This window comes from Ambystoma mexicanum, chromosome 1p, assembly GCF_040938575.1.
Source record: "Ambystoma mexicanum isolate Mex_15411 chromosome 1p, UKY_AmexF1_1, whole genome shotgun sequence".
In the NCBI taxonomy this organism is placed as follows: domain Eukaryota; kingdom Metazoa; phylum Chordata; class Amphibia; order Caudata; family Ambystomatidae; genus Ambystoma; species Ambystoma mexicanum.
Genome location: NC_090921.1, coordinates 769,643,159 through 769,667,549, shown reverse-complemented (window position 1 = coordinate 769,667,549; position 24,391 = coordinate 769,643,159). Strand labels below are relative to the sequence as shown.

Genomic DNA, 24,391 nt, shown 5'->3' with positions numbered 1-24,391 from the left:
AACAGCCTTGCTGCTGCTGTGGGCCTTTCAGCAGTCCTCTCACGGCATTCGCTCTGCTTCTCCCGGTCTCCCACCACTCCGGTAAGTTAGGCTGCTCTCTCAGCACGGTCTGTTACTGTGCACCTGCTTCTGCTTTCAGTTCTGCTTCCCGCTTCGCCCGCTCTGCATCTCTCGTCTCCACCTGTTAATGGAAGGTGTTTACTAGCCTGCACGTTTAGGTTGGTTTCCTTCAATCCACAGGAACTGTTTCTTCCTTTTCTTCATCTCAGTACTTAAGGCTTTATGGGAGTTGGAGTCCATAGGAGTTCTAGATCTTGTAAAGTTATTGTTTTGGATCTTTGTTTGAATCAAAAACATCAGAGACAGGAGATGTCAAGTGAGAATTATGTGTAATGGTATTCTGCTCAGATTGACAGTATGCCCTCAGCATTTTAGGCGTTATAGGGCCTCATTACACGGTAGGCGGTTATCATGGCACTATTAGCGCCATGGTTGCCGCCGGTATTTTACCGTGTCCGCCTTGGTGGATGGCGGAATTACTGCCCTACTCCAAGGTGAGCGGGGGCGGTAATTCCCCATTCACCAAGGCCCGCATAGGGCTCAATGGGAATGGGGAAGGCGCCAATTATGGTACCGCAAATTGCGGTACCGTAATTAGCACCAAGGTCCCTTTGCGGCACCATACTGTAAAACCAGCCGTTAAGGTCGGGTCCCGCAAAGGGAACTCGGAGTAAGGCGGTAAGGGTATACCGGTACCGGTGCCCTTACCGGTACCGGTAAACCCTTACCGCCTACCGTGTAATGAGGCCCATAGTGTTTTGTTCAAAAGGGGAAGTGGGGGTATACTGTCTCTCTTCTAATGGAGTCATCACCTCCTCCCGATAGTCATCCCCTCCCACATGATCCTCCCTCATAATATCACCCTGGGGTCAGGATCAGGTAGCGGCTGCCGTCCTCTGGCCATGTGGGAGGAGATCGTCACCGGGGAATCAGTGATATGACTGCAGGATTCATCACACCATGGTGTCGAAGCAAAGGCCCCAGCCTGGGCCTGTGGCGACCACAAGTTGGAGATCTGATGATGGACTAAGGAAATCTTCCGGCAATGGGTCCCCGCTGCCAGCAGTCACAACGTGACTGAAGAAGATGGAGAACTGAGACGAATTCTTGCAAAAGTAGGCAAAAAACATCCAACATCTTTTTGCTTTCGAGGAGCGAAACACAAGAACTACCAATACCAGAAATGTGCAGTAAGAATCTGAAGAAGGCCACCAGGGGTGGAGCTTAGGAGGACGAATGCAATTGGCTGGGGCAGTATGACCAGAAGTGACATTGATAGGCTATAGAAGTGACAACCAGTTTTTTTTTTAGCTTAAAGCTAAACTGCTTTAATTTTTACATAGGATTCCCAGCATGACGACGGAGGAATATTTATGAGCATGTGAATCCATGCAAGAACCCATGCTGGAGAAGATAGTGGGAGACATGTAGTCACCAAAAAAGCTTACTATTGGGGTGTAATACAAAACCTACCAGGATGACTCGACACAGGCTGCTGCTGAAACTGGGAAGAGTTATGATGTGATGGCCCTGAAATAAAACCACAGAAAAACACATTCTGTCATCCACGAAAAAATAAGGCATGCAAGACAAATAATGAGGAGGCAGAGTAAGGCAGAGAGAAATAGAGTGAGAGAGAGGCATAGGGAAGGCTGAGTGACACAAATAGGGAATGAATATGGCAGGGCCACAGGGAAAGGCTTGGTGAGAGAAGAGTGATGGATGCCTAGAAAGAAGAATGGTGGATGAAACCGAGTGTGATATAAAATATCACAAAAGCAAACAGAGTAAAAGCTTGTAGAATAGATGGAGAAAAAAAAGAAAAGGAAGATAGCCGGGTGAAGCCATGATAACATTATGCGGTGGAAGAGAGAAGGTGATACTGATCTGGATGGAGGGAATAGTAATAGGTATGGCCGGGGAGTGCACAGTGTAAGGGGAGAAGGGTGGACTGAAGCTGAGGCATACAGAAATGGTTGGGGTGATGGAGGGGTGGTTGCTGGTGTCCACGGCCATTTTGCGACTGCGGTCCTAGGTTGGGGGTGTACACTGCTGTGCTGCTTCCTGTCCAGCTTGCCGTAGTATCTAAAATAAATGCACACATATCAGATAATAGTGTGAAATACAGGAAAATGAGAGAGGACACTAACATCAACGACATCAAAATAAGCATACACTGGGTAGGCTTTACCAAGCTAGCTTCATGGAGAAGGTACTTACTGTGATAAGGCTGCTTTGTCGGAGCTGGGTATCCATTCTGTTGCGGAGGCTGGGTCGGTGTGGACGGTGGTGGTGTGGGGGCCATCTGTTGGCGGGGTGGAGCAATTTGCAGCAGCCCTTCACTGTGTGTCATTGAGATCATGGAGCCCCCTCCAGTTCCTGCGTGGTAAGAAAAGATGTGACAGTATGTCCAGGGATCATGGTACATTAAGAGTAGAGCTATAATTTAAGTTGGTGGGGCACAAGGCCTTTTTTTAAAAGGTTGTTTATGGGTGCTGTGAGCAGGTGGCAGAAAGCGGACAGGCATGACAGTATGCATAGGGTTCAATGCCAAACAACAAGGGGTACTACAAAGTAGGAGAAACCTAGAAGCATCATGAAAATGGATGAGCACAAAGCTGTAGAAACCCTTAGTTCTTCTTCAATTTTCTTGAAAAGGCTATTCAGGAAGTGTTCTAGTCATACTCACCTGGAGGCGAGAGGGGCATGTTTGGGTACAAGCTTAATGGGCCTCCGGGGGGCTCTGGAAGTTGCAAGGGAGGTAGAGGTTGTCTGTAGGAGTCTGAGGGAACCATGATCCTGGAAGTATGCTTCATCGCCGGCATGTGATCAGCAGAGGATGGGGACATCAGTGAGGGCACCTCCAAGTGAATGCAGTCATGTACAAACTCTTCCTTTACCAGCCTTGACGGAGGATCTGCAGCAAAGACAGATGTGCAAGCTTGAGTTCAGAAGAAGTCTCCATGGATGCAATCAATGGGAGTACAATATACAATACTGCTTTTGAAAGGTTTTCCCACCCTTTTTTCTTCACTTACTACAGTCAAATGAGCACGCCACTTACTCACAAACTGGCACTTGTTTCAACCGTTTTTTTGGCAAACGCATTATAGGCCTCATCACGAGTTTGGCGGTATTACCGCTAGGGCTGATTGCGTTACCGCCAAATCCCCGAGTGCTATTAGTGCCGGATCACGGGTTTGGTGGAATGGGAATTCCCTATTCCCCACTGTACCCAATGAGGGATTTTCGGCGTGACTACCGCCAGCAGTATTACCGCGCGGCAATTGCGCCAAAAATCAGCAAATTTGCGGTGGATTTACCCCTAGCTCAGAGCTGGGGGTAAATCCTGCCAAACCCGTGATTTGGCAGACCCTTAAATGCAGCGGTTATAGCATTACCTCCGCATTTAAGGGTTACTGCCAAACTCGTGATGACCCCCAATGTCTTTCTCTTAAATAATATTTCAAAATCAGGTCTAAGCACTTAATCAATTTTTGCAAATATATTTTCACATTTGATTTCCAAAATGAGTTCCACATCGTTGAAGTCCCTTTGTAAGTATATAACTCCCACGTTTTGAGCAGGGACTTTTATCAAGAAATACAATTTGGACCGTATTACAAGTTTGGTAGTGAATCCACTGGAATATCGTCAAATGGAAGTACTATTACCGCCATTTGGTCTGGCAGAATTAACAATGTATTACAAGTGGGGATATTGTGGAGTTAGTCACCATTTATGGGGTCCAAAGGACTCAATGTCGATTTCGGCAGATTTTGGGTAATTACGCAGATTTTTGGCAGTAAGGCGGTAGAATTAACTCCAGCATTTTGCTGGAGGTTTTTCCTCTGCCAACCAAAGTTGTAGTATGGCGGTGCAGTAATGCATCAGTAATGCAGTGGTAACAGAGTTACCAATGCATTATCGCAGTTTTTTCCTGCACTGTGTGTCTTGTAATGAGGCCCAATTGGCCTTATTACAAGTTTGGCGGTAGCCTTGCCGGTAAATCCGGCAGGCTGCCGCCAAACTTGAGAAAATTTCCGCCACCCGCGAATGGCCAATTACTGGGTCATTACGGCCCCGCCGGACCCGGTAATTGGCCATTTGCGGGTGCCAGAATTAAATGCTCCCTATTCCCATTGACCCCATAGGGCTCAATGGGAATGGGGAGGTCGGATGCACCGGCACCATTAGCGAATGGTGCCGGTGCATGCGACATGCTCTGCTCGCGGGTGCTGTTACGACCGCCAGGTCAGACCTGGCGGGCGGGAAGGCACCCGCGAAAAGAACTCGTAGTTTGCTGGTCCAGTAACAACGGTACCAGCAAGCTTACCGGTACCGTTGTTACTGGACCGGCAAACTTGTAATGAGGCCCAATGTGTTGTTAGGAGCCAACATACATTTGAAATAAATCTGACATGTGTGACGATTCACAAGGTGTCATCACTTCTCCCCAAGAGGGAGCCCTTTTCCATGAGGCTAGGGTGGTGCGGCCGCTACCCAATAGACCCCCAGGGGTGGGTAAATGCGGGAGGACCTTATGGGAAGAGACTCACCCTCTGGTGACAAGGACGAATACCAGAGGCAAGGCTCTGTGACTACCATTCTGTATGTATACTCAGATGCAGCACAACTGCCGCAACCATCCAGGTCATAGATGCCTTCCACATCATGGATAAAGGGAATTCCTGCCTCTTGGCACTTTTTGACCTCTATAATGTCTTGGACACAGTATCACTACTTCACTCTTACAAGCCTACTCACAGAATGTGCTTCACAGTCCCTGTCTTCAACTGGTTTGCCTCCTACCTCTCGGACAAATAAACAGTATAGATGGGTAACTTCAGATTCAATCATCACCCGGTCCCCCAGCAGAGTCTCGCAGAAATAAATACTCACCCCAGTGATCTTCAATCTCTATACGGATCCAGTCAGCTTGCTTCTCAACAACCCTAATATCTCACTTCAACAATATGTCGAAGACATTCCTCACGTCAGGAAATGTCTAGCCTCCATCCAAGCTTGGATGACAAGCACTTAACGGAAACACAATCCCACCAAAACGGAAGTCGGCTCATAATTTCATCCATCTAAACAGGAGGTCATTCAAGGGTGGTTGAATGACATGTGCCTTGATGAATTCAACCCTCAGTCGGTCCTATGTGCCAAACCACTTGGGTTCATTATTCACAGCGACTTTTCCTTTTGGCCACATATCAACAAAAAAGCCCAAACTGCCTAGTATCAACTACCGCACTTCGGGAAGATAAAGCCCTGCCTCCCACCTTAAGATTTCAGAACCACGGTCAGGCCCTGGTAATCTCACAGCTCAATGGAGGGAATGTCCTCCTCACTCTTGTCATGGTCACACACCTGCCCCCCCCCTCTTTTAGGACCCTGCAAGAAGCAAAGGCATGGATCATAACGGGAATTAAGAAACTTTACCACATCTCCCCATCCCAAAAGAATTCCACCAGCTACCCATCCCAGCCAGGATACTCTTCAAAACTGCCTGAATCACAAATAAAGCAACTACTGCCTAAACACCAACCTACTTAGCCACAAAACGTGCATGCTCAGATGGGACATGCTCCTCTAGGATCCAGAACATTTACAGGTTCGAGAATAAACTAGCATGCAAAGAGTAAAACATCTAGCAGGCCTTTTCTTGCTACGCTCCAGCCAACTGGAACACCATCTGTGAGAAACCAGAAGGGGTCCCACTCCCCCCGTGGATCTCTCACAGGTGGCCATGGCACGGCCATGGCTTTTGGATGCAGACCCTGGGGGTGGACCAGTGCGGGAGGATCACCTGGGTGAGGGGTCTTCGGGGAGTAGGACACCAGATGGCGAAACGCAGTATCCCTTCCCCTTGAACACCTTTACCCCATCCTACCAGGTAGGATACGTAGGAACTTTACCCCCGCCCCATTTCCCATCACAAACACTTTCGACAGCCTGCTCTGGGAGAAAACAAACTCACACCCAAGCAGTGTACTTGACATGCCCCGCTACCATGGTCAGGCAAAGTCATGTAAATACTGACAATCACTCACACCCGACTTCCATTAAACTTCCTTCCCCACACGGATAAAAGGCGGAGAATGAGAGCACACTCTGAGCGAGGCAAAGCACACATAGGAATAGCAGTTTCGAGTGGGTAGCTAAAAACGGGGAGAAAGATGGCAAACCCAGAAGAGTTCGTAAGAAGGGAAATACCCTTGACCTTTTCGGCAAGACACAGTTACTTTCAAGAAACCTTCAAGGCAGAAAGCGTAAGGCCAGGAAACCAGACTGAAGACTCCTGCATTGTGTGTTGAAGATAGCAAGGCCCTCCCGCGTAACTGACCAAGGCGGGGAGGAGGAGCAGCAGCCGCCGTGGTATCGTCCTTGGTTCCAAGAACAAAGAAGCGCCAAAGAGATCAACACAGCCGGTGAGTTGGGGAGATCAATGCAAGACCGGTCTGTGCTGAAGTCAAGGTTACAAGCAGCAACATTGTATAACGAGCGATGGAACGAACATTGTTGTACGCGTAAGATGAAGGACGCGAGTAAAGCAAAACTGCTGATGAATGTTTGAACTTAAGAAGGCAAAATATGATACTGTTGACAGAGTGGTCCAGCACCGTGAATGTGCTCAATCGAAGGTCTCTGTAAGGTATCCCGCCAAGAGAAATGAAAGTAGAAGATTGATGAAAACAATTGTGTGAAGTGAATCGAAGTGATCCTGCAACGGTTTGAGCAAAAACCATTGCACATTCGAAAGTCTTCGATTTTGGTAAAAAGAGGATACGAGCCTGAATGAGGGAGGTCCATGGTCCGAGCCTGAACAAGGGAGACCAAATTTAAATATTTTGATATCAAGAGGATGCAAGCCCGAACAAGGGAGATCTGAGCTTGAACGAGGGAGACCAAGTGTGAACATCGTGATAAAAGGAGGTCTCAGCCTGAAGAGGGAGACCCACGAGGAACATTGAAAACTAGAACTTGTGCATGTAGAAAACCTGATAGCAATGGAACGTTCAGACTTTGTTTGTTCCGACAGACCCTCTGCAGTAAAAGACTGTTATTGGAAAAAAGGCTTTGGCAGAAGGCCCTGATGTCTGTGCTTTGAACTGCATCCTTGTGGCAGAGAAGCCAGAGTGTGTGCGAAGCTTGAATGTGGCGCCTTGCCCCGTGCTGAAAACGTGCTGATTGGAAGCCAACAGCTCAACCGTCCTGACATTATTTCTTGAACACTTTTCTTGGGTATTATCGCTATTGTACAAATACAAAAAGGGGCCAAAGATCACCACTGTCCAAAGAGGAGCGACCAGTGGAAGGAGGGCAAGGGTAACCAACTGCAGTCCCCTCTCCGAGAGAGGAAGTTAACTCTAGCCCTAGGGTTCCTGGACTACTCCCAACCTTCCCCGCTTCATGGCTGTCGTCCTCTGAACCATGTAATGCTCTCATCCCTGGAGGTTCCTTCCCCTCACTAGTCACTTGTTCCTTATTTTGTGCTGTGTTTACCTCTATGTTGCTTCAGATTGTGCTCATACCTGCTCCCACCTCTGCTGGTCTCCCCGATATTATGAGTATCTGGTGCAACTTCCTACTGTGTCCAAGCTGACCCAGGCTTTCCTTATTACCTCCTCTTCCAAAGTTGACAGACAGTTCCTCTGCTGCACCCTCTTCCGTTCTCATTATTTCCCCTTTCCTGGCTGTCTCTGTCCTTCTTCGTTTGTACTTTTACCATAGTTTCCTGCTCCTGGAGCACTTCTCACCTCCACTTCACCTGCACCTGGTTTTTCACTGCCTCTGCCCCATTTATTTCTACCTCCTCTTTACTTTTCACCATCTCCTCCTTTCACACCTCTGTTACTCGGTTTACCTTCACAACCTCGCTCATTAAATTCCAGTGTCCTTCTCTCCCAGCCTCCTAATTCTCACTCTCTCTAACTTCTTAGGCCTCTATTTCCTCAGCACCATTGTTCTCTAGGCCTCCCATGCCTCCTTGGTCTCTCTCTCTCCCCATCCCCCAGGCTATTTTCTCGCCTCAGTCCCCTTTGTATTTCTGGCCTTAGGCCCCTGACTCTTGCTCTCCCCAGCCTGCTGGTTCTTGTTCTACCCATTCTCCCGGGCCTCTCTCTCCAGCCCAATTGGTCTTTTTTCTCCCTGAACCGCCTGGGTCCCTCCTTGAGCTTTCTAGCTCCCGCTAAGCACTGCCTGCTGTGTTATCCTGGCCCCAACCTCCTGGGTCTCTCCTCTGACCTCCTGTTCCTTTTACACTCTCTGCCACCTGCCTGCAAATGAGGTGTATTTCTCGACTCCAACAACCTTCTGCCATAGGCACCTTAATTCCTAGCACCTTGATTACAGCTTCCAGCCTCTCTGTGGCCTATGATGTGTCTCCCTAGGCAGTTGGTATGGTAATTAGCTGAGGGGCACCACCCCTGAGGATGTCTTACAGTTTTGGTACCACCCCTGAGGATGTCTTACAGTTTGGATGTTGGACTTGGTTCGTCCCTCCCGATGGGTGTTCTTCTCTCTGTTTCTCACCCTTTTGAGTTGACTGTCTTAGTTTGGATCCATCTCCTTCACCCTGCAGTTTTGAATATGTGTTCTGCACTTGTGCGAGTGAAACAGAGCAGCGGGCACTGCTGGCTCTGTGGGACAGGCTCTCATGATCGGTTTCTTTAAATGGAAATACTGACGGTTAGGCCCATGTGACAAGTCCCTGTTAAACCCATGGCAGAGGGTGGGGCAGACAAGTGGATCCTCCCCACACCTCTCGTTGGCCCTGCATCACTTTGTGGAACCCAGCCCCCTTCATTAATTTATTTTATTGTATTTATTTATTTGTAAAGCGTGCAAAGCCCAATGGCAACGAGGCGCTGAGACTCACTTAGGAATATGGTTACAAGTTTGCATAGCTTTGTTACTGCTTCACATATTCACATGTTATATCAATCCAAACCCCCTAGAACAAGGCAAGGCACTTCCCCACAGTACTCTAGTTTGCTTATGTAGTACTTCTTAATGTGGAATTTGAGACAATTATCCCATGTCCTGTAACAATTGTGCACCATATTTTCTGGCCTGTAGCCTAACCGTCATCACATTAGCTTTTATACATATCATATTTTGATATTGTTACCCCCAGTCATAAATACTGTCATTTAGGTAAGGATTTGATTACATTTCTGGGGTGAAAAAATAAATGTTTTCAGTATGTAGTTTTTCAATGGATGCCAGCCACTAGCTATTGAATCTTGGCTGTCATGATGGTTTTCAAAAATGTTATGCAGAGCCAGATTCTGCTTGAGAAGTGGAACCTTGCCCAACTTCTTCCAATCTGGTTTCACCCAGAACAGAACTCACCGGCCCCCACGGATTGCCCGCAGTAACCCAGTATCTGTCTCCCATTGTAGGGTAGTGTGCAGACCAAAACCAATCAGCCCGACTTCAAAATAGCATTGCAATGTTTGATAGGTTTTGCCGCCATCAAGGATGCTCTCATTGATTCAGATCAGGTTAGGAGTGTAGAAATCAAGAAAACATTCCTGTCAGAGCCAGATTGAAATAGTGAATAACCAATCAGGGAATGCCTTTGAGACAGAAGGGGCAAGAACCCAATAAGGAGTAAATAAAATCCAGTCCACAGATTATTTTTCAGGCTGCGCTCATCGGTTTGGTCTAGAACAATCTATACGAGAAGCCACAAGGTGGTGGGGGGAGGGGAGTTGGGAAATAACTTGGGTTTGTATGTGTCTATATGTATAAACCCATTTCATTTGACAAACAGCCGTGTCAGATCTCTGTGAAGAGTCAGGAATGAAACTCGGACACAAGTTAACCATGTTTTTAGTTAAAGTCTTTTATTGAAAAAAAAAAGGTTGGGAAAAGGTCTCTCTGACCCTGCTCTAAGAGGTATTTCCCTACATACAACAACACTAACAATCTGTCTGTTTCAGGATGTCAAAATCAAAACTGTCCTCTGTCCAAAAGTTCTATTCTGACCCTTATACTATAAACTAAATTATAAGGTGAAAAGGGAACTGTCTTTAACCGTGGGTGCTTTTGAAATTGTTTTTCGTAAAGGAAGAATAAATGGTTCCAACACAAAGGTTCTTCAGGGTGGTTCCCTTACCTGGATTCTTCTTTAATACAAAAAGGTCTTCAAACAACAGTTCTTTGTATCTTTCTTGGCCCACAATAACACTGTCACACACAAAGCTTGTTTGTAATTCTATCTCTTTTCTACCAGGATTTTTCTACTTCTTGTCTGGTCAACACAGTTTTGCTTGTATGCACACACTTGTAATTGACCGGTATACTCTCCTGCCAGGGTTTCTTGTATGTACTCCCTTTCCAGGACTTCTTATATTCATACACTTGTACTTTCCTTCACCAGCATAACGGGAGCCCCCGCAGCCCCTGCGGTTTCAGGGGGCCCGCCGCGACATGTCCTGGGGGAGCGTCCTGCCTCCAGAGGTTTCTGAAAAAAATCATTTCTTTCAGAAGTTGGAGTTTGACTTCCGATTTCCAATATAACTGTTGTAACATATTAGTGTTGTGCACATAAATGCTAAAGTTGGCATCTAGCTACAGGATAAACAGTGTACGAATTGCAATCATCTATGCATCCACAAAACAGGTGGCAGGATATCGGGCCTCATTACAAATCAGGCGGTCCGGAAATAACGGTGGCGGTAAACCCGCCGCCACCGTTGTTTCCGGACCGCCTGATCCTGACTCCTGCAGGCGGGAGGTGATGTTCCCACCAGGTTTGACCTGGCGGGTTTAACACCGCCCGCCTGCAGGCGGACGAGGAAACACCGGCAGCATTACGAGATGCTGCCGGTGTTTCCATGATCCCCAGTCCCATTGAGTGCCATAGGACTCAATGGGAATGGGGATTAACACCATTCCGCCTCCGTGATTCCCGGAAAACCGGGGTTGCAATGCCCCGGTAATTCCGGGAATCACGGAGGCGGAATGGTAATACGAGTCCGGCGGTAACCAGGCAGTTTTACCGCCTCGGTTACCGCCGGACTCGTAATGAGGCCCATCCAGTATTACCCAAATTGATGAGAATATAATCGATCGAATGGTACATTTGACTGAATTGGACCAGTACTATTCTATCGATTATAAAAAATACTGAACATGTGGAGTGTGGGATGCAGGGGTGTTTCCCGCTTTTCATGTTCAGTATTTTTGGCCTTTGGGGGCTGCAGGGGTGTCCCCCGCTTCCTGAACATTGGAGGCGGGGTACGTAAAAAAGAAAAAAAGTAAAGGGGACCCTGTGGCGTGGGATCCGAACCACATTAGAAGGACGGAACTGACACTGCAAGGTCAGAAGAGGCGGCAAATGGAGAAAAGGTAAGTAGTGGTGGTGAGGGGGATGTACTGGGGAATTGGGGGGACATTGGTTTGGTGTGTTTGGACACAGTAAAAGCGTATTTGCGATGGAACCAGAAGAGGAAGTGCCAAGCATCATCCACACCCCAGCCACCCCCTTCGAAGTGCCAGGTACGTTCACGCCAAAATATGTGACGTATGATGAACAGATAAACCAGCAGAGAGCTGCAGCTGGGCTCTGGCCAGTGCCTATAAGAGTAACAGCACCTGCTGAAGTACCGACACCTAAGAAAACCTGGACAGTAAGGTACCCATTGAGAAAACCATATCTACAGGCAAGACGAAATGACGGCTGTAAGAATGGGATACCCGAAGAAGCCAAGGAGATAATAAAGGAAGATGAATGGTGACATCACAAGAAATCGGACTGACGTACATATAGAAGATATAATGACCTAAGAATACTGACAAGAAGACGAGATACCATGGATAAGTGACATCTTGAGCCTAAGATGAAGAAATTGATGTCAAGATGCAGAAACTTATGCCATATGCACAATGAAGATATTAAGTTGGTTTAAACGTGTACAGATGCAAGAAACCACAAGAAGCAAAGAAATCGTAAAGCTTGCTTATGCTAGTAGTACAATCGATTGCGGCAAGCGCCAACTATACAGATGTATACCACAAAAGGACTTTATAGATGAGCGTAAATCCACTACGCACATGAGCAGAATTGAACAAAGGTTACTAAAGGTCTCAAGAGGAGAGTGCTGCAGCAAACAAATCGAGAATTAAGATGGAGAGAAACCCAGCTGAAGGTAACCATGCCAAGAAGCCAAGGTCGTATTGGGCTGGAAGAGGCCAACAGTGGATTCAATTAAAGAGAAAAAGAACAGAGTATCCTGTACAGAAAGGTCAAGATAAGCCACAGATGGTAGAAGTCTGGCAGAATTAAATCAAATATACGAAAAATGCATGAAGAAGATGCCGATTTGACAGTGTCTGAATCACGTGACAGACAGGCAGGAAGGGATGAGACTTTCACACATATGCATGGATCCCTGCCATTCCCATACTCCTTAATTTTCTCAGACCAAGAGCAGACTCGAGGCCAAACTACAAAGAAGTAATTGACACATGACCACTGGAGTGAGGAATGATTGTAACATAACTGGAGGGAAGCTGGGGTGCAGACGAACTCCCTGCACTTGGCTGGTTTTTCTGCATGCTGCTAAGCGTAAGTGGAAAAGTATGAGTAGGGTTGATGCCAACCCAATCATAGTGGACCGTGTAATCTAGGGCCCTATAATGAGTAGAACCAATGAGACGTTGTACTTTTAGTGACGTTTATAGTGGCCATTTTGAAGTAAGGGCTTAGTTGCCCCACCTGACATTGATTATCCAATCCCCTCTCCCCGTTACAGCATACAGTTATAGTACCTATGTTAAAGTTACCTTCCTATAACCAATCACGTTGCATGTTAGGTTTTTAAGATTGCACATCAGTGATGACAAGTTTTTGATATAAATACTGTGTTTCTTCTGAAATTAAGAGGAGTTGAAGCAAGAAGGAAGATCGAGCGGTTGCTGATGTTCATTGAACTCCCCGTTTTTTGTACTTGTCATTTAACGGACTCCCTTTGCTAAACTATTGAGTTGTCAATTATTTGGTGCAAGAGTACAAATCTGCATCCCCATCTATCTTGAGGGTGCTGCTATTCATCTTAAAGGGCTGTTTGGAGACCCCCCAGTCTTATAGTCACCTGGTAGCAGAGATTAGATGGTTAAGATTAGATAAGACACCCACTGACCGTCGACATAAGTAACTTCGGGTCCTCTGCAATATCACGAGTCCTTTGCCATCCGGCTAAAAGAACGAGAAGCTCCCCGTAGATCGTTGTTAGTTTAATTGAAAACCCTGCAGGTTCGGTGTGAAGAGACCTTTGCTTTCCCCCAAGAACCCCTTCCCACGTCTATGAGCAGCTGATTGGACGACCAGCATGGAAAGGCGGTAACGAAGGCGGTGATCCTGAGAGTCAGGAGAGGAAAAACAATGGAACGGTGAGTGAAAAAGACTGACTGTTTTAGCACAAAATTGCATGCCTTAAAACAAGTAAAGGGAAGGTAACGGAGGGAGGTGGAACCAAAATAACATCAGAGTTAGAGTATAAGTAAATATATAAGAGGAAAATATGGACTTGAGGGTGGCCGAGCAATAGAGAGAGATACCGGGTGTGGCCGAGATAAGAGTATACGCCCAGTTTTCTAGGTTTTAAAGTGCGTTAGAAGAAGCCTTCATTTAAGGTCCTGAATTGATAAAATGACGTAGACGACCTGATCGATTAAAGACGATCTGAAAGAAATGGGCTTAAATTCCATGTCGGAATACAAATTAGGGGCAGGATGTATCTGAGGAAGCAGATGGTATGACATTTGTGTAGCCGGCTGGAGTCTGTCTGTTTTATGTGTTTTAGTAGATCTATGACGTCATAAGGTAAAAAAACTTTTTTAAAATAGCATGAAAATTGCACGATTGTAATGATAAAATGTTGCATGGCATGGATTGATGGTTGTAGTTAACAAAAGTAAAAGTGAAATTATTGTTGAAAAATCAGGATTGGAGCTTGCGATGATTGGTGCTCGCTCACATTGTTGATCTTGTTTGTGAAACATAAAGCATAACAAAGTGTTATACAGAGGAGAGGATAAACAGGTTAAGCATGGAAGACATTACCCCATTGATACACATGTGCAAACAGCTGCCGAAGCATGCACCCAAGCTTAAACAGTACAGTGCAGTATGGGTTAAAGGGACAGTAAACAAAATGTTTATGCCATGGCCCCAAGGTGGCTCGTTATCTAAAACGGTCCTGCAGCACATGACGACATATTTGCAAGCCACGTATACTGGCAAAAAGTTAGACAAACGCCTAGCTAGTTTAGAGCTTTGGAAAATGTACCAAGAGGAAAAGGAGGAGGAGCCACCGTTAGATTGGATACTGAATATATGCAGAGAGGGGGGTAAAGAGCCTTCTGCGTCACCTGCCCCGTCTGAAACAAAAAGCCAAGCTAGTAAAGACAAAGGATTGTACCCGTTGAGGGAACTTAAAGCAGCCAAGGGATATAGCAAAGCGGCATATGAGTCGCCTACGCAAAGTAGTGACGAAAGCCCAGAGGAAGAGATACTACCTCCAAAGTCCCAAAGGACAAGGAGAGACGCGAAAAGGAAAAGGAGACCAAGCACAAGCAAGTACATCTCTAGATACGGGAAGAGAGGGAAAGAGATGGAAAGTAGATGAGGATAGGACTGATGAGACGGCATTCACACAGAACGATTCTTCTTCTTATTATTATTATTAAATTATTTATTAACGAATGGATAGGTCAGATATTATTGAAACTCGATGGTAAAGGCATTGAGGATATGAGACAAAGGGGAGAATAAGATGAATTAAAGAAAAGAAAGAGAAGGAAAAGGAAAAGCGAATAAGAGATGAAGGGGCTAAGAAAAAAGACAGGCAGAAACTAGAGCAGTTATATCGTGATGAGCAGGTCAGAAAACAGGAAAAGGCAGAAGAACAAAGAAAACGCGATCATAAGCAGAGAACAGCTGATAATCAGGATAGAATAGAACAAAGGAGAATAGAAGAAGAACAAAAGATATGGGAGAAGAGAATAAAAAGACTAAGCAGGAAGATAGGGTCAGAGAGGATGCGAGGAAGCGTAGAGAGTTTGATGACGACATAGAACGCAAGCAAAGACAGAGAGCACGGGATCTCGAATATCTGGAAAGAGAAGTTAAGAAACCCGATCCAGTAGTAGACTGGGAAGGTATAGAAGAATTCTTTCCTGAGTACGATTCAGTACCAGGCACGTCTAGGGCAAATATCGAAGATGGCTTTGACACCAGAAGCATCGGAGAGACGATCGATAGAATATATGATGAGATAGGACTAGAAAAGGTAGCCCAAGGGAAAGCAGAGGATGAGCGTCTTGCCAGCACTCAGCTGTACGATACTGAGGACGCCTCCCGAAGTAGCAGAAATAGAGAGCTGTCAACTCTAGAGGCTAACTCTAAACAGAAATGAGGAGGATGAGAGAAGTTGCACGAGTTGGGCACAAACAATATCGGACGCAGAAAGAGAAGAATGTGAAGAAGGAGAAGCCAAGAGAAGACGCGAAAAATGCTCCTCTAGGGGAAAGGGAATAAGATGGTCAGATTCTAGTGTGTCTGCACCTAAGACATCAGAATTAGCCATACAATCAGATCGGCATGAAGAAATATTATACGGTCAGAGGGGGGAGTCCTCCCCACCCTATGTGAGCAGATTAAGGACATTGCCAGGTAGACGGCGATGCAGGAATATTACCCCTGCGGTAGACAGAAAAATGATGAGAGAGGAAAAGGAGTGTCATGTGTCAAAGTTCCCTTTACTAGAAAAAGGAGGAACGAGGCCACAATATATACCTTGGCCACACATGGATAGGGAAAACCTGAAAAATAAGCTCTCAATGTTGACATCGGAAGCGGAAAATGGATACATGAGTTTGAAAAAATGACGGGAGGGAACACGTTAGCTATAGAGGATATTAAGGGTCTTTTAATCACCATACTTGTTGATAGAGCTGACGATGTGTGGACACATGCAGGCTACCCTGGGGTGACCACAGTTAATACTGCACATTACGGAGCGCTGTTTAAGAATTGTAGAACCGCGGTATGGAAAGCAGTTCGAGTGCTATACCCAGACACTTCTGATATGGGAGCTATAATGACACGTAAGATGAAGGAGTAGGATGATCCGTTGCTTTACATTCAGAATTTCCAAGACGCCTGGGTATTGGAAACGTGTGAATCTTGGGGGAAATCTATACCGATGTTTTACCATATATTATGCCAAGGGATGCCAGAACAGGTACAGAAGCAGCTCATAAAATTGGTAGGGATTGAGGCTCAGCCATGGTCTGAAATACAGTTGACCATCGTGCACTATTGCAGATTGCTGCAAGAGAAGAATCGCAAAAAGGATGTCGCAAGAAAAGGCGAAGAGGCTAATTTAGTGCAGAAAAAATTGTCGAAGTATGCCATTGAGGGGGCAATGATAACTAACACAGACGTATCAAATACACTGCAGATCAATAATCAAAGGCAGTTTGATCAAAGCAATAACGGGCTTTACCCAAGGGGAAGAGGCTTTCGAGGAAGAGGATGGCAGAGTAATCAGGGAGGTTTTCAAAACAATCAAGGAGGTTTTCAAAATAAGCAAAGCGGAAACCAGGATATGCCAAATTGGCAAATAATCAGACCACTGCCAACATGTTGGACGTGTGGGATGACAGGGCCTCTAGCACGCACGTGCAGAAGTCAAGGAATGGTGCAAAACAACAACCAATTCATAAAAGGCGGGATGGTCAATCCATCTGCATTCTCGCAGCAGGGTGGAAATGGGTTTGTACAGAATCAAACTGTGCAGCAGCAAGCGCTGGTAGTACAGCAAAGCTTGGCACCACAGCAGAAGGTGACACATTTTCCACAGGCACAGTCCCAACAGTCGCCAATGCAACTGTTACAAACAACAGGCACAGGCCAGGTACTGATTTCTGGAATAAGAGATGCTACGAGTGACGGGGGAAATCCATTCGCTCAGAATGGGACAAGATTATATATGGACTAGGACAGCTCACTGGGAGACCTGATGTGTTTTATCCTATCAGTGACACCAAACCCTCACGAGGAACCATGGGTAGATGTATGTATAGGGGATAAGGAAAATTCTTTCTTAGTTGACAAGGGCGCGACACGCTCGTGTATACGTGAAGGCAAGTTTTCTTTGTCCGGCGATGCCATAAATACTCAGGGCTTCACAGGAGCAACAAGTCGTGTTCCTTTTACGAAAGAACTTCCAGTTTCCATAGGAGAATGTGACATGAATGTGCCACTGCTATATTCAAGGCAGACACCAGTGAATATATTGGGACAAGACCTAATGACAAAGTTAAACATGACAATCTCATTCACAGAAAAGGGTATAGTATGTTCAACTCCAGGAATGCATTATTTGAACGTGTACGAAATTATTAGAACATACGCAGGACAAATGGCTATGAGAGCTATTCCACTAGAACCCGAAATATTTGCTTATGGAGTGCGTATATTAATGCCATGGCTACCAGGCATTGCAGACAAAACAATGAGAACCACAGATGAGTTTCTGTTCAGGCCAATAATACCTATGCATGAGGAAAAGGGACAAGTGTTTCTCTTGACAATACAAGCAGCCATAGTGCGAGAGATGGCTTTGCTTGATGGTTGTGATAATGAAGGCAGACAATGGTGCGCAGTAATCACCATTGGGGAAGGTTACAGATTGACTGACGTCACTGATGATGATCTATTTGCAGAGCAAATAGGTGAAGAAGAGATGACAGTTGAGGTTAATCTCATTTATTGGGTGAAAATGATCAAAAGAGAGGTGCCTCAGAGAATGATGCTGGCACAAAAATGTCCTGAATATTTTGATGACGACATGGCAAAGGTACCTGTCTAAGTAGACTACATGCCGTTATGACGTAGGCTTACTGAAAGGAGTCGGAGAAGTGAAGATTAAATTGAAACCAGGAGCAATATTACAAAAAGCACGACAGTATCCCATGTCCAGGGAGGCAGATGAAGGGATTTTTAAGACAATTTCTGCCATGATGGAGCAGGGCATCTTAGTGACGTCAGAGTCATCATGCAATACTTCGATTTACCCTGTGAAAAAATGGAAGGGGGTGGGGGCTCTTGGAGGCTAGTGCAAGATCTTCGCCCGATAAACTAGTTCCCTCTAGTCCCGAACCGTCCACGATTCTATGTAATATACATGTTGAAGCAAGGTATTTCACGGTGATTGACTTGAAAAATGCATTTTTCTCAATCCCGTTGCACAAAGACTCACAAGATTTGACATTGTTCACGTTCAGACAAGTTTGTCTGAAAAGCACAAGGCTGCCTCAAGGTTATGTGAGTCTCCTTCGATTTTCAACAGAGTCCTGTAGATGAGATGGACTTAAGAAACATTGCATTAGAGAGTGTTGTCTTTCAATACGTGGATGACATTCTAATTTGCAGCACAACAGAGGAAAAGTGCAGACACGATTCTATTCAGCTATTAACTATACTCCTTGAGAAAGGATATAAAGTTGACAAATAGAAGTTACAGTATTGTCAACAAGAAGTGCTGTACATAGGCCAGCTGATCTCACATAAAGGGAAAAAGGTTACCCCTGAAAGAGCTGAAGCCATTTTAAAAAAAAGCCAAGCCACACATGATAAAACAAATGTAGAGTTTTCTAGGATTATGTAATTATGTCAGAGCATGGGTCTTTGACTACAGCTCTTATACCAGGCCCTTGTTACAAGCCTTAAAGAAAGCACAGGCAACGAAAGAAAAATTGTGTGGACCGAGACAGTGGAAGGAGGGTTTGTTGAACTAAAAAAAGGCCATTTGCACGGCACCAGACTTAGGGATCCCCAATTATGCAGAGGAATTTTACCCGTTTTCAAACACGAATGGCAGTGTTATGACAGCAGTACTCACACAGAAAACCATGCTGGGGTAAAAGCCCCTTGCATACTTCAGTGGGACTCTAGACCCAGTCTAATGAGGGGTTACGTCCCGTGCGAACAAAGTTTGGCTGTTGCAGCGTCCGCCATAGAAAAGGCTACAACCATTGTGATGGGATGCCCAATAACATTATTAGTCGAGCATGCAGTATTTGCCATTTTAGAGAAACTGAAAGGCACATTGACATCTCAGAGAGCTTCTGCTTATGAGGTAGTCATATCAAATCCAACGATTAAAATAGTTTGATGCAAAATAGTGAATGCAGCTATGTTTATAGCAGAGCCAGTCACCGAAGGAGAGCCGATACATGATTGTGCGAACTATGAAGAATTTTATGATGAGATTCCCAGAGTGAAAGAAAATGCATTGGCTGAAGGAGAAATCGTCTTCGTTGATAGTTCATCGAGGATCGATCAAAATGATGGACAAAGATATACAGGCGCCGCTGTGGTAAAGCACACAGCAAATGGGGAGCTTAGAGTACTTATTAGTGCACGATTACCCTCACATTATTCAGCACAAGCTGCAGAATTATTGGCGTTGATACTCGCTATCAAGAATCAGGCAGACCAGGAAGTAACAGTGTACAGTGACTCCGCCTATGTGACATCGACAGTGCATGCAGGCTTAGCGCGCTGGAAAAGGAGGGGCTACCTTCGAGCAGACGGCACACCAGTACAATACACAGCCTTATTGGACAGGCTCATTAAGGCACTACAATTCCCAGTGGGCATAGCAGTCGTGAAATGTGCCGCCCACACAAAAGGGACAGATTTTATCTCACAAGGAAATCAAGCAGCAGACACTGAAGCCAAGTGTGTGGCAACCGAAGACGGAATAATAATATATGTAGAAATATCTGATGTGCATGAGAGAATGATTATTGCACGAAGCGAGCCGGAAGGCTATAGTAATATAGCAAAAACTCAGTTAATGGAGCACCAAGGAGAAGCACCACAGGAAGAGAAGAACATATGGAAGCGATGAGGGTGTTCTTTAAACCCCTCCGAGAGCTTGTGGCGACAAGACAGCATTGGTAAACCAGTGATGCCTATAGCCCTACTGAAAATAGCACTGGAAAAGTTACACTATCCAGCGCACATGAATCTAGCAGCAACCACTGCCGAAGACTGGTTCACACCAAACTTGGCAGAACACATTTCATTTTTTATGGTAAACTGTATGATCTGTCAGCAGTTCACGGCTGGGCATACACTATGTGTGATTAGAGGAGTTATCCCAAGGCCTAATGGGCCTTTTCAGCACTTGCATATCGATTATGTCGATATGATTCAAGTATGTAACGGGTACAGGTATCTAATTGTTGTGGTGTGTCCATTCTCTAGATGGATAGAAGCATGTCCATGTACACACCTAGTCTCTACCTGTGCGGCCAAATTGCTGGTGAGGGAGGTGTTTCCCAGATGGGGAATGTGTGAAGTCATGATGTCAGACAATGGTCCTCATTTTGTTAATACAGTATTTGAACAGATTAGCTTGTTGCTTGGTATAAAGCACAAGTTTTCTTTGGCATATCATCCTCAAGGGAATGGGATATGCGAGAAACTCAACGGCTTATTAAAGGAAAGAATAGCCATGTTGAAGCTTACTCTGAAGAAGTGTTGGCTGCACTGTCTTCCACTGGCACTGTATGCACCCAGAAACCAGCCTGGTTCTGACCATCATCTCACGCCGCACGAAATTGTGATGGGCAGGAGGGTGCACACGCCATTAACACCTCGAAATAGAGCTAGATGTGATGCTCAGCCAACAAGAAGTGTTAGGATCGGAAATGCAAAATTACTTGAATTGCTTGACATCTTGTCTTACTGTAATTTCAGGACAGCTGCAGCGACGACAAGAAGGGTGTAGGGCAGAACAGAACACAGAAGGAGGTGCTACAACAGACTAAGTTCCAGAATTACGTGTTCCTCCAATATTCCCTGGGGACACGGTCCTGGTGAGAAATCACACGAGAAAAAAGTGGGACAAGCCAAGGTTCAACAGCCCCTTTAGAGTGAAGAACGTCACACCCTCTGCAGTGAAGCTACAAGGAAGAAGAGCCTGGATCTTTTTGGGTGACATCAAGCCATATATCGAAGAAAACCCTCTGCCTGCACCCCAACGAGTAGAGACTACAGACAACGGGGAAGAACCACAGCACGTGCATACGAGATCCATGACGAGGAAGAAGGACGCATGACCAGCAAAGCAAAGAAAGAACTTTTGTGTAAAGTTGTGGCTTAGTTTTGGACACTTTCTTTGAGCAAAATAAGGGAAAAGGGACATAAAAACACGGATTCTCTGTGCATCCTAGTTGCAGGGAGAAGAAGAAAGATTGCGCGTATAAACCCAAAATAGCTTGTTGACTTTGAACTTTGGACTGAGGCACACTGAAGCCTTGATAAGAAAAGAGATGCCAAATTTTGATCGAGGATACATAAATTGGAAGAGAATACAGTATCCTGATTCTTTCGACACAGAATCCCTGTTTGGACTTACTTATGGTGTCACGCAATAGGGACCTTCTGATGTATTTCGAATTAGTATTGAGGTCATACCCGTCATTGGTGGGAAGGCTCACGAACATAACAGTTTCTTCAAGATCCTGAAAACGAAAAGACAATAAAGAGGCTGCTCACAGTGATTGTAGAGCAGGTTCTTTTGCTCCCGGAGTACAGCGAGGACAAGACAAATGTCCCTGTCACAAGAGAATAGCAGGCTAGCCAGTAATGTATTTTTTCGCCTAATTGAAGACTTTCCAGAACTTGTGGGGAGACAAGCCAATGTCGACGTCCTCACTTTCATCAGAAACCCAGCGAACACTAGACATTTGAGTATGCTCCTGCATGGTATCGTGATGCAGGTCCAACTTTCTAGTCAGCATCAGAATCACAGGAGAAGAGTGTAAACTTTCCTTCGTGGGACAGATCGTGAAGGTATTGCCAAGGACTTCACTTTTGTTTATGCTGACAAAGAACCAACATGTCGTCTGGAGTGAAACAGATTAGAGGCATAGACTGTGAAATGGTTTACATGGAACATGCGAATAAGGATTTGCTAAACTTATTGCCTCACTTGGAACTTTCGTTAACGGAAAAGAACTGTTTCCAGAGACAAGAGACCGTCTTTTATTCAGACAAAGAGGATAATCAGTCCAGCATTTGTGACCTGCAAGCAGAGACAGCAGAATCCAGATAAAGTGGCAATGTTTAGCATGTATTAAAGAATTTGTTTTGTTTCTTTAGATGATCGAGATGGGAAACCAGAATAGCAGCGTTGTCCTCCCTCATGAGGAAAGGTGTTCATATTGGCCCAGAAACAAATGCTCCAAGCTTACTTATAAATGTATAATTTACACATGCATTGTGTTTATTATCATATTACTGTTATTGATGATTAGAACTGCGTTTTTCATTGGTGCACAAAGCGTTCAGATTTCTGTGCACCCGCCTAATGATGTACACATGAAACCTACAAAGGTACCCAGACCCTACACAGTCATTCCAGTCCCTAGAAAGAACGATAGAGTGACTGAACTTGAGATGGATGTGATAAATAATGACACACGCGACACTTGTGATAACAAATGAATTGAAACGTCGGAGACAGGGTCGGCAAAGTAAACCCGAGAACGGGTTGATGAAAGGTACACGTACACAAATAATGAGTACATACACACCTGGTCTAGTGTCAATGACTGCAGGGTCACATTCCAGAAAACGGGGAGAGTTTGTACAGAGCTCAACAAGAAGCTTGTTACCAAGGGGTACCACAAGACACATGGAAAAGAAACTGTTAAGGAGACAAAACACTCTAGAAAATGAACGAACAGAGACAGCACTGACAAGCACGTCTGATCCAGTGATGAAAGGGTCAAGCTTAAGTCCTGCAATATAATCAAGTGCTGAGATAATGGCAGAATCAATATGGACGTTCATAAACAGAGCCAAAAAGAGACAGGAAGACAAGGAAAGACTTACCGGACTTCCTCCTACTCAAATGGTACAGATGAAAATTCCAGGATCATTGATGGAGATACCTGAGAATCCTCCAGCAAGAAGAAGCTATACGGATGTGTTTAAGGATGTGGTTTTAGCAAACTACAGAAAGGCGTAAGAATTAGAAGAAGCACACAAGAAGACAATAACGAATTGAACGATTACCTGGACAGCACAGCACACTTGGGAAACAAAATATGGTACCAACATATAAATGTGTTTAAAGATGTGGTTTTAGCAAACTACAGAAAGACCGTAAGAATTAGAAGAAGCACACAAGAAGACAATAACGAATTGAACGATTACCTGGACAGCACATCAAACTTGGGAAACAACATATGGTACCAACATATAAAGGAAGTTGGAAGACGAACTTCAGAGGAAGAATGCTTTGTGTGTGCACTCCTACCCTACAGCATAGGGAAGTCAAAAATCTTCGTAGCTGTTGAAATAGATGTCAAGACAGAGCACTGCCTATCACATTTAGCAATGTGCACGACCAGAGGCCAGTTCATGGGAAGTGATGCTTCACTCAAATGGGCAACTGAAGCAACTGACCCAGATGAAGATGAATATGTCCAAGACATAAAGACGAGAAACAATGGCAAAACAAAGAACATTGTGATCAGATATGAGAAGCCTGGAGTTAAAGGAGCAGAGATCAGAAGAGAAACAAACAAAAAGCTGAACGTCAAAGGGAAACCTACAGAAGAAGCTCCACGATGGAAAGACAGAGGTCAAATGCAAATTTGGGGAACAGTGCTGTCTCCAGAAGGATGGGAGAAAGGAGTAGTAATCTGCAGAGCATCGATGGTCATTGGATACTATAAAGAAACAATTGAAAACGCACAGATGAAATGCAAACCATGATGGCCAAGACTTGCGAGACTGCAATTGCACCATGAATATCATAATCACCTACAGGCCACCTGGCTCAGCACCAGACTACTAAAAGCACCTTCTACAAATCTTAGGGAATAACTTAAAAAGCTCCACCAAAACCATCCTGCTCGGCAACCTCAACTTAGGCCTGCATGACCCTAAGGACAAAGCAGCCGCCTCCCTAGCCAAAGAACCAACTTGGGGTTCGAACCCAAAATCTCTGCACCCACGCACAGCAAAGGTCGATCCACTGACTGGATCACTGACCACAACTGCACATCATCCGTCACCAACATCTCACCTCTCCCTTGGACAGACCATCACCTCATCCGATTTGCTATCCTCACCATTCCTATCAAAAAAATACTCTCGCATGCCTAACCTGCCAAAGTCAGAAGCTCTGAAAAAGAAACTAAAATCAATCTCGCCCCACTCCTCGACACTCCTTAACTTAAACCTCCTTCTAACAACGACCCCATCTCTCTGGCCAAC

At 45.3% G+C, this 24,391-nt stretch overlaps 1 protein-coding gene across 2 annotated transcripts in view; it reads right to left on the bottom strand.

Moving 5' to 3' along the window:
* The window catches only part of LOC138580545 (mothers against decapentaplegic homolog 4-like), an 880,676-nt gene that overhangs the window by 107,997 nt on the left and 748,288 nt on the right, over nucleotides 1–24,391 (bottom strand). For both annotated transcript variants that reach the window (XM_069651176.1, XM_069651183.1), the window contains exons 5-8: nucleotides 2,750–2,977; nucleotides 2,281–2,439; nucleotides 2,029–2,145; nucleotides 1,534–1,590 (exon numbers count right to left, since the gene is read on the bottom strand). In XM_069651176.1, coding sequence (XP_069507277.1) covers nucleotides 1,534–1,590; nucleotides 2,029–2,145; nucleotides 2,281–2,439; nucleotides 2,750–2,977 — 561 coding nt within the window. The remainder of the gene's footprint in view (nucleotides 1–1,533; nucleotides 1,591–2,028; nucleotides 2,146–2,280; nucleotides 2,440–2,749; nucleotides 2,978–24,391) is intronic.